Below are 10,821 nucleotides of genomic sequence, written 5' to 3'. Positions count from 1 at the left end.
GCCAGTAACCAAAAACAGAGTTACAGTAAATGACGACTTTATGCTCACGCTTCAATTAAGGTTTCCATGGACACCGCTCCAGCTCCATATTACCCTGTGACTCTTGGATGTCAAAGCAGGGATTTACAAGCACCTTTTCTTGACTGTAACAATGCCACTGAAAGACTTCTGACCTAAATGACAATTTTCCATGTTTCTATAAATTTTATAAGAAATAGAAAGGACTCACCCGCTACCACCTCAACAATAACAACAATAATAGTCATGGCTAATTCACAATTAAAATTAATTTCTTGTATTTCTTCAGTTCGAATAATTTTTGTCTAAAACACTCGTTCCTTCATCCCTCTATTGAATGTCCCAGTTTAATTTACCCAATTCCTTATTTTGATAATGATCTAAAAGAACACTTCAAGCACATCCAGTAGGAATACATACCCATTGCCCTACGTGTGATATAGGATGCACAATGTTTCAGGTAGTTCCAACGCCCTCTGGCTGTGTGCGGGGGACTTGCAGCCTTACAGGGTTTCAGCATACAGCTTTTTATCCCCGAAGCTCGCCTTTCATGTCACTAGTGCTACTTGTATGTGCAGACGCAGCCAATCTCTTCCTCATGACGCCACCGAGGTTGGGCTCAGAGGGCTTCGATCATAATATTTAACACACCCACTCTGGATGGACACTTGGAAGGAAGACAAAGCAGTGCTGAGAGGAGAAATCACAACCAGGATCCCACACACCTGCCGGCCAGCCTGCCAAGCCAGTCTCTGATTTGACTTCAGCGACGTTTGCAGACAGCAGCAGCTTTGTGAAGAAGCGGGGCAGCATCCAGGAATCTTGCAGCGGATCACCTGTTATTTGTTTTTTGGTTTTATTATTATTATTATTATTATTCCTCTTTCTGTTTATAAATTGATCGTAAATGTTAGGAAACCTGTGCTTTTGTGGACTACGTTATATCAGTGTCATCCTGTTACTTTCCTCTGAAGACAGTTATGACGCGGTTGACATCTCACTCCGTGCTGGCAGCGACACAGGGAAGCAGATTTGAAGAAGACTATTGATGCTTTTAGCAGGACCCCACTCCCTTCTCTTAGCCTAAGATACATCTTCAGTGAGATTTATTTAGTCACTCGTCCTCCTGACACTATAGGCTATCCTGCTCAACAAGGCAATGAATGAAGAGCACTTCCTGAGCCAGCAAAGTGTCCGGGTTTTTACAATGTCTTGGTCTTTCCACCTGTCTGGGAATGAATCGTTGGGACTGTTTTAAATATTAAACACCGCACATAAAATGGGCTTTTTAAACATAGGCTGACGCTCATTATGTGTGGAGCGATCATAGAGAATTCCCAAAGTAACATCGTTGTCTCGTCCTCAGAAAACAGTGTTAGACACCAATGTCGGTGCTGTAGCTAAGGTGCGCTTAAAGCTTGCTATAAAATATATATTTATAGAGGCTAAACATGATCTTGTTTCGCAAATTCAGAGTCTTGATACTTATGGTGTTTTTGGTTGCGTGCACCATGCACATCATGATAGACTTGTTACCAAAACTAGAGAAGCGGGCGACGGGAGCGGAGAGCGGGGACGGCGGCTGCCAGTGCGCACACCACACGGGCGGGGAGTCGCAAGGCTGGGGGAAGCAGCGAGCCAGGACGGCGGCTGAAGCCGGCTGGCCTAATAAGCACACGCTGCGAATCCTGCAGGATTTCAGCAACGAGCCGAGCTCCAACCTCACATCGCATTCCCTGGAAAAGATCACCACCGCCGGGGACAGGGCGGACTCTTTCCGGCGGATGAAAACGTCGGCGGGGAAGGCAGATGACCACAAGCCGCTGATGGGAGACGCAAGCGGGGGTCGGATCGTCCCTTCCCGTGCTGTCTCACGACTTTCTCGCCTGTTTGAGCATCCTTTATACAAGGTTGAGCTTCCGCCTCTCACGGACGATGACACTTTGTTTAACGTCAACAACGACATCAGGTTTTATCCCAGAGCAACAGGGAACCAGGGATGGTAAGCCGACGAGATTTAAATTAAACTTGTGTGATTTAAACGAGTCCATGAACAGCTAGAGTGCTCTGACTTCAACATGTTTGCTCTATTAATAAGTAATTTTGTCACCCAGGTCTTTTACTTTTATATAAGGTTTAAAATCACTCCTGTTCTATTCTATCATGTCCATTCAGAACAACAAATCTATTTTATTTCCTTATCAGTCTTCACCTCTCTCTCTCTCTATCTATTTTCTTTGTTTGAGCACCCAACTTGGCCTCTGCTTTCCATCATGCTGGATTTTGTTTTCTTTTCATTGTCTTGGATTATCCATAGCCAGCCAGGCAGCATTTTGTTTTTTGTAGTTTGTTTTTTTAAAAACCATCTGTTATAAGCTTGTATTGTTCTTTGTCTACTCCTTCACCATCACTTATACCTTCCCACTCTTCTCCTCACTTGCTTGTCAGGCACAATGAGGACGGAAACGAAGACGAAGAGGAGTTCTCTCCAACTGAAGAGGTGACAGCAGAATCCTACCCCAACTGGCTGCGATTCCACATCGGGATCAACCGCTATGAGCTCTACTCCCGACACAGCCCTGTGCTGGATGCCCTGCTGAAGGACCTGGTCACACAAAGGATCACCAGCGTAGGTGAGTCAGTCAGCTATGCTGAAAAGGTGTATGTGTGGGTGTGTGAAGTTGAGGATTTGATGGGGTCTGCAGTTAAACTCTTTTATCTGGTCTGTGTTGATCAATTTCTAACTGTTAGATTCTGTCCTGTCATTTTGGCCTACAGCAGCAATGTCCCAACTAACTTAAAGATATTTTCCCTAATTATACTCAAGGTTCAATGTTATACTAATGTGTGAAAAATGCAACTTGGGAAGGCTTTTTCACCTTGGTATGAACAAAAAAAACAACTTTGGCATAAAATTTGAAAACTGTAAAAAGTGGAGTGCCTCTGGACCTGCTTGTTTTTGTAATGACTCCTAAATTATTTGAAGTGTAACAATTATATAATCAGGATTTTTGATAGAAATTCATTTGACACTCTTACACTGGAAGGATAGTGCTGTATTCAAATTCCCTTTTGTTTTTTGTTCCATTCAATCACAGTATTTCACTGAGATCTGCATTGTGTCACTAAAAATTAAAGTGGAGCACCAGGAATTTTTTTTATCAGAGAAAAAATAATAAATACAAAAGTTGTAGGTTTTTTTTTTTTTCATCTTAAATCAGACAAGCTTAATAACTGGGAAAAACTGGAAGAAACATTTGAGGAGAACTTCCTCCCCATCAACTCTGAATGTCACAACATTGTTTTCATTTCTAAACACCCATTACTCTCTTTTGGAAATGCTTTTCTTTTAAAGCAGATTATAAATGAGCGCAACAGTAAGAGCTGCTAAAAAAGTTGTTGTTTTCTCTATGTAATGAGATCAGATGTTATAAGGCAGATGTGCATTACATTGTTACCACTGTGGCCAAACTTACTTTGAGTAAATGTGAGTAATAATCATGACCACAATCCCAAACTGAGACCATTTGTTCCTTTTTAGGATGAAAATTTTTGTCGAGGTGTTTCTGATGTTTTTGTTATTGTTCTTGTGGGGAATGTTAGTTACTTATGCCTATTTAGCATTGTTGTATTTGTCTGGTGTCTCAATATTATTACATCCTCGTTCTCTCAAAGAACACTCACAATTTCTCGTTCTACACATCTCCTTCACTTTAGCACTCTCTCTACCTTTAACCCTTCTTTTCTGTTTTTCAACAAAAGACAATATAATTGCTCACGGCCAGACATACCTACAAAGATACTGTTTGTCTGCAGTGAAGCAGTGCTCTATGTCTGTGTGGCTTTATGTGTGTTTATATGTCCGTGTGTGTGTGTGTGTGTTTGTGTTAGTGTGCACGCCCTGGAGGCATGCATTAAAACATTTGTGCCCCATAATTAGCACAAACACTTAGCTGTCTCAACAAAATGACAAATCAGACACAGCATTAGAAAGTTTTCTTCATCAGCATTTTCTCCTCACTAGTGCCCCCCCCCCCCCCCACCCCCCCTTTCTTCCCTCCTTTGTGTCTGTCTCTCTGTTGGGGCAGGCTGTGGCCTTTTGTTCAGTCTTCAGCTGCACTCATAAATCATACGCACAGTAACATGAGGTGATACAGGTGAGAGCAAGATGGATTTATCATTGCTGCATGAGAGGGGGAATCTCAGAGCGTTGGGCGAGGCCTGGAGCATATCTGAAAGACCTGCGAGCAGGAAGGTGTAGAGAATAAGACAGCGACATCGATTCACTTGTGGTCTCCTGGAGAAACAGAGCAAGATAGATGGTTAGATCAACACAAATGCATACTCTCGGGAACAGCTGAGACAGATGGGAGAATCTTAAGAATGTTTTGTTGTGGGTTTGTTGCTGTTCAAGTCATGTGTGATTGCACGTCAGTGCAGAGACAATCCAGTGAAACAATCAGCCAAGCTTTAGCGGGATTTTTCACTGCGGATTACCTTTTTCTAGTTCTCGATTAGAAGGTGGATTTTTATGAAGGCCTGCGCTGAGCAATGAATTCAAGAATTGTGGCTTATGTGTTCAAGGTCATGGCATTAAATCATAGTTCAGTCATTTGCAATCTCTTAAAGGTTTTAGATCCGTTGTATAGCTGCACCAAGTTTGAGGATTACTCTAGGGTGCTATTCACTTGACCTGGCTTCAGCAAATCTGTCATATGTGAAGGCCAAATGCTCTCAGTGTATTTTTTTTTAGCTTTGCATTCACTCAGCATTCATCCTCTGTCATAAAGAAAAGGCACTGACCTGAGGTTATGTAGGTTGTACTGTTGTGTGCAACAGTGTATGTAAAAATCCAAAAGCTTTTGAAAATGAGTCACGGTAAATGGAGAGGCTTGCCAGCACTGAGTATGATGAATTCAGACAGACAGAGCATAACAGAGAGAATGTGAATACAAGGATGACATATCCAACTAAAAAGAGAGGGGGGAAAGCAGAGGAACACACCGTGAGAGCTCTGAGAGAAACAACAAGAGAGTCAATGAAGACAAAAGACAGCTCGGTGCAGGGGGTAGAGTGCAGTCAGCTACTCAGCCAGCAATCCAGTCAGTAAGTGGGTCCACTACAGGGGGCTTATGTGGATATTGGGGTTAGGCAGAAGTGCTGTGTTGTGTAATATGATCAAGTTAATGCGCTGTAATAAATGGGCAAATACCCGAAAGCTTGTCCATTGTGACAGAAACACAAAGCAGTTGGGCAGGCCTGGCGGTCTCTTTGTTTGAGTCGAAGGAAAGCGGGAATCTCACAGTGAGCCTCCATCACCCTCTGGGAGACACCATGGACATGACTGATAGTCAGTGACATATGCCCTGGCTCATCTCCCTGAGTACAGGAGGTTAATTTGTCTGAATGAAAAAGGAAGTCGCTACAGTGAATCCAGTGTGCACAAGAAACTTGCTGACAATGTGTTCAATTCATGAAGGCTTACAGACAAACATCTGGTGAGACTCATGTTTCTTATATTATGTAGCTTGTAGCTAAACACGCATGGATGGAAGTCTACATTTAGGTCACTTTATTGGACAAACGGACAGATAGTGAGGGGTCGATTGAAATGGAACAACAGGTTCAGGCATCCTGGAGTCAAACCATAATAATGTGCTATGTGCCTAAAATATTCTCAGCAATGTGCTCCTGTTGAGGCAGCGTGTGTGAACTTTATGTACTAAAATTGAAGGGGCTTCTTTTCCTCAATCACTGATATTTTGTCATTCTCAGAGCACCATGTTCTTCTAAAGTTGCATGCATGCTGCGAGAACACACAGTCGCTCTTTTCCATTCAGATAAACTGTCCGTTTCATGTTCAACCCTCTGTTAAATCCAGAACTAGCCAGAGTTTTTAGCAGATGCTCTTCAGGCCACTTTTTGCTCTCGGTCACACCCAGCTCCTGACTGGCACGATTGCATTTACAGTGTCTAGGAAATTGGCCAGCAGATGTGATAGTTCTATTATGCATTCATGCAAAATTGCATTTTTCCATAATGGCAAATAACAAAACAGCTGTGCATGTTTTGTTTTGTTTGTTTGTTTTGAGTGCATCCATGTGTTTGTGCATGTATGCTTATGCCTCAGACAGTTTAGTTTAGATGCTGATCTAACAGCTCATTTTGTTTCCTCCCAGCCATGAAATCTGGAGGCACCCAGCTGAAGCTGATCATGACTTTCCAGAACTATGGACAAGCACTGTTCAAGCCTATGAAGTAAGTAACACATGGAGTGACTGCATGACAACACAGGTAAACTACATTTTATATACGTTAGGTGTAACAATTGTTCCTGGAACTTTCTTATTAAACATCTAACTGCAGATTATACTCTTATACAAGTTTTTCTATAAAAAGTCTGTTTGATACACTCAGCTTGATTTACCAGTTGCATATGTTTTAAAGAGGGCAACACGAAGTCTCAGATGAATAAGTGCCAAGCACTGTCATCGCATCTCACTGCGTGTTCACCTACACATCTCCCCTCCTCCCTCATTTTTTTGCGATCTTCTCCTGATGGGGAATTGTCTGTCTTCTTTTTTAATTAACATCAGCAGGCTTATGTGTTAATTAAAACGAGCATTGAGCCATCGTGAAAGCGTCTTTGGGGAGGCATACATACTGGCAATGGCACATTGCATTTGAAAAAGAAATACCCCCACCCCCACCCCCTCCCTCAGCTGTCTGAGTTTTGCCCAATGAATTCCCATGGCGACATGGATAAACAGCGTCCAGGCCAACTGGGCTGCGATCAGAAGTAATTGCTCACGAGCCAGGTTTGATTGCTATGAAACGCTGAATGGTTTTCTACATGAGAGCCTCAGTGGAGAGTATTAGATTTTGAGAGAGAGAGGGACAGAGGGAGGAAGGGAGAGAGGTAAAGCTTTACAAGTTCATAATGTCATAATTCAACAAATCGTACAGGTGTAGTTCAGGATGGTTCTTTATTTCAATTGTACCAAGCCCTTTACCACATAAGCCAAAGTCACATAAATAAGAGGAACAGTGAAGGATTAGGAAAGCAGACGTGTGAATGCAGTGCTGGCTTGACAATGAACTGTGAAAAGTTTGGAACTGTTTTCTTGGACTGATTTATGGTGAGAGAGCCTGCAACATGTTTTCAAAGTTTATTCAGCGAGTGCAGGTGTTCAAACTCTTCATTTGTCTTCTTTTTACATTAGGGTAGTGGCACTCTGTGTGCTCAAACAACTGGTCATTGTGTCCCAGCTTGCCAAATTATTTCAAGGTCAATTAGTGGATGAATTTTAGAACATGTGGCACTGTTTGCAAAATTAGCGTCAGAGAATATGTGGTTTAAAGCACAGCGGTCTGAGGATGTATTTTAAACACAGCAGGAGCCAACACCCAGCAGGCATCATCTAGTCATAGTCAAGTAAACTAAGTTTGGTGATTACCCTGGGTTTCTATGTGTCTGGCTGGGTAAATCTGATATTACTGGTCTAATCATTCAGGGGCTGCTGCTAGGTAATACGGGCGCTTGCATGGGTAGTATCTAAGTTTAATGAAGTAATAAGTCAAAGGAAAGGGGAAGCTTAAATATTGTCAGCAGGGATTTGAAATGTTACACCATCCACCAAACTTTAAAATGCTAAAGAATCTGTGATGTCTTAAAGTAGATAAGTAAAGCAGTCAGTTGCCATCAGAAACAGTTTTGACAGTTTCGGAATCACATGCTACCGATTCCCACGGCTCCTTATTTAGCCTGTCATATTTTTTTATTCAAGCCTCTTGCTTTGACTGTCACAAACTGTCTCAACTGTTTACAGATGTTATACAAAATTCCACAGAGCGAAAATACAAAAATATCAGTGCTTACTGAGAGTCGTAATGTAGAAACATAACCTTTGTCTCTGCTTTTGTTCAAGCACGGTGTGGCATTTTGTTGTTTCTGTCAGTGCACTGATGTGTCCCACTTTTATTTTAGGAACCAGTGCATTCTGGGTACAGTAGTTCAGTGCTTTCTTGTGTCGACTTGTTTTTCTTCACCTGTCCCTTTGTGCAGCATCAAGTGGTGCATCAGAGAGACTTTGATGTTTCAGGCCTCCTTTGAGCCAAATGCAAATTTCTACACTGCCATAGGCCAGGAGCTTGCACAAGCTGACAGCTTGCCAGACACCTCCACAAGATTTTCTTTTTCCTGTGCAGAAAAATTGTCAGTTTTTTGGGGGTTTTTTAATCTGTCTAACTGACTTTATAATTATGTTTGATGATTTAAAGTATGATCCCAGATTGGAGTAGAAGGTGCTAATTTAGTCTTCAAACTACAATTTGTTTTTCCCCACAAAAAGATTTCATTACTTTTCCCTTTAAAGAGACAAATGTGTGTAATATCCTGCATTACCAAGCATGTACAGATGTCCTTGGTTTGGGTTCTTGTAAATCATATCTAGAGCCAAACGGATATGTACTGTAAGGCCGGAGTTTTAAGGCTGATATCAGTATTGGGTGATTCCAACACATCGGGTGATATTTTATTCTTTAAAACATAAACAGATTTTTGTAACATTTGTTATGTGTAGTTATTTATTTACTTGTTTACACTCTGCTTGACTATGCTCAGCTGGTTGTTGTGTTTATACAGTAGCATACCAGGCAAGTTGCAGAGTACCCCCTGGTGGAAAGACTCTGCAACGTCAGCACTAATAACGTGGTTGAATGGTGTTTCTACCAACTCATCTTTACTTTTTAAATTTTCATTTATCAGTCATTTTAAATGCCGATACCAATAGATCAACACTTAGTCTTTTATCATATGCAAGACATACTTGTCTCCAAACAGACATGTCTCCAAATAAGTATGAAATGTATGAGTCAAAAAGAGTCCAATTTTGGTGGTGTAACTTTGTGGCCATCTTTCCTGTAGCCAGTGAAAATTGATAGAAAATAGATTAAAGAAACTGAAGTTAGGAATATAAGATGGTTGTAAGATAAAATGTTCTAAGGCTGTTATGGAAATAGGGGAAACTGGCTTGACGGAGTACTGACAATGAAAGACAAATGAGTAGTTGTGGTAATCCAGAGGGTTGGGGCGAATTTGTAATGCCAACCTGTCAAAGAACTGGGTCCTCCAGCTAGAGCCATGTTTACAGGCTGAGAGAAAATACTCCATGCCAAACCTCCATGTCTGTCTGGCTTATGTCCCTGGTGCCTATCCTTCCTATTCCCTGTCAAGATCCCGGTTACAGTGTGTATACAGAGCTATAATGTTTATGTAATGCTAAATAGATTTGTCAAATGGAGGTTTGAAAGTTTGAGAGAGGAGGTAAAAGCCTCTGATATGCAAAGAAATAATTGATTTCTCCTTCACATCCTATCTGACAGCTCTGTTTCGACTCCCTCCCTTTGATGTTGTTGATAGTCTCACATTTCAGAATGGTTTCAGAATTGCAAGAATGATACTGATTACCTTTGATAATGTACAAACCTCAGTCCTGTTGAGAGCTGTTTTATGAAGGTGGGGGGGGGGGGGGGGGGGGTTTGGGGGTGCAGTCCAGCTCCTGAAAAGGTAAAGTATTTTCAACAAATGCAGGTTAATAGATTTGTTTATGCTTGCAAGCATGAACTCAAAGTGCACACCTGTAACTATGAGCATAAACACAAAAAACCCTCTGCAATTCAACACCATGACTTAACTGAAGCCTTTTCAACAATTTTGGTGGAAAAGGCAAAAACTACTTTTGAGATCTTATCAAGTTTTCTTGGTCTTGGGTTGTTCCTTTGTAAACATAGCCACTGTGGGCTCGAGAATACTGCTGGCTCTAATAAGATGGACAGATATTGAGAGGTGCCATCTGAGCTCAAGGTTCTGTGAACAAACACAAATCAGGCATGTTACTACAGACAGATGTTCAGATAGCTGTAGCGCACACACACGCACATACGCATATTTACAGACAAGCTGCAAAGAGAAGGACTCTTTGGGGGTTATAGAGTTCGTGCTCCTGCCATCAGGGACGGCTGGTACTGGAAAATCCGCGAGCAGTGAGCCAAGCTGCAGCTGTAGCCACTCACTCAGAGCTGTGGGTATATTACAGAGAAGGTGATGACTGCAAGGCCACACTCTGCCTGCACACACAAAAGAAAACTAGCTCATTCACTTCCTACCACTCACCATTTAGCACTCCCCTAATGATTTTCACTGTGACAAGTCAAAAAGCCTTGAAGCGCAAAGAGAGACTTTAAATGTGATGAAACGTCAAATCTTTTCACATTAACACCCCTGTCGTCTCGTCCGTGATGAAGTTTTCTATGATGATTCTGACCTCAATCTTGCATATTATGAAAAGCTTCAGCTGAGTTGTCAAATCTATCTTTTCACTTGCTGATAGGTTATGTAAACTTTAGCTGCATGATTTAGTGGCTTTATCAGCCCTTTCATATGAAGGGCACTTGGCGGGGAGGGATTCATCAGGTTTTCAGCTGCCCCTGCAGCACTGTCTTAGGTGCCAGGGGACAGAGCAGCACCTTGGGATGCCAAGTAATTTGTCTGACTGGGATGTTGCAATCAATGAGAAACTGAAAAGAGCTACTGTGGTTAGATCATAAGGGAACAGAAATAGAGGAGGCTATAAATTTCAAGTGAAGTGTGACGTACGCCCACTATGTAGTTTGTTCTGGAGGTTTCTTTCTTTGCTAAGTGTGTGTATGTGTCTGTGATTGGATTGTTTTTAATGTAAGAATTTATCATTCATTCAGAATTATTTGTGCATCTATAGAATATTGAACAAACTGATATTCAAA

The 10,821-nt window shown here is 41.7% G+C and overlaps 1 protein-coding gene across 1 annotated transcript in view; it reads left to right on the top strand.

The window, feature by feature from the left end:
• The first annotated feature begins 534 nt into the window (after positions 1 to 534).
• The window catches only part of fam20ca (FAM20C golgi associated secretory pathway kinase a), a 44,619-nt gene continuing 34,332 nt past the window's right edge, over positions 535 to 10,821 (top strand). The window contains exons 1-3 of the mRNA XM_082529597.1: positions 535 to 2,020; positions 2,467 to 2,651; positions 6,198 to 6,276. Coding sequence (XP_082385723.1) covers positions 1,470 to 2,020; positions 2,467 to 2,651; positions 6,198 to 6,276 — 815 coding nt within the window. The 5' untranslated portion in view covers positions 535 to 1,469. The remainder of the gene's footprint in view (positions 2,021 to 2,466; positions 2,652 to 6,197; positions 6,277 to 10,821) is intronic.

This window comes from Aulonocara stuartgranti (genome assembly GCF_965226115.1).
Source record: "Aulonocara stuartgranti genome assembly, chromosome: 4".
NCBI classification, from domain to species: Eukaryota; Metazoa; Chordata; class Actinopteri; order Cichliformes; family Cichlidae; genus Aulonocara; species Aulonocara stuartgranti.
The sequence above is the reverse complement of the archived record's forward strand: the minus strand, read 5'-3'. Positions and strand labels throughout refer to the sequence as shown.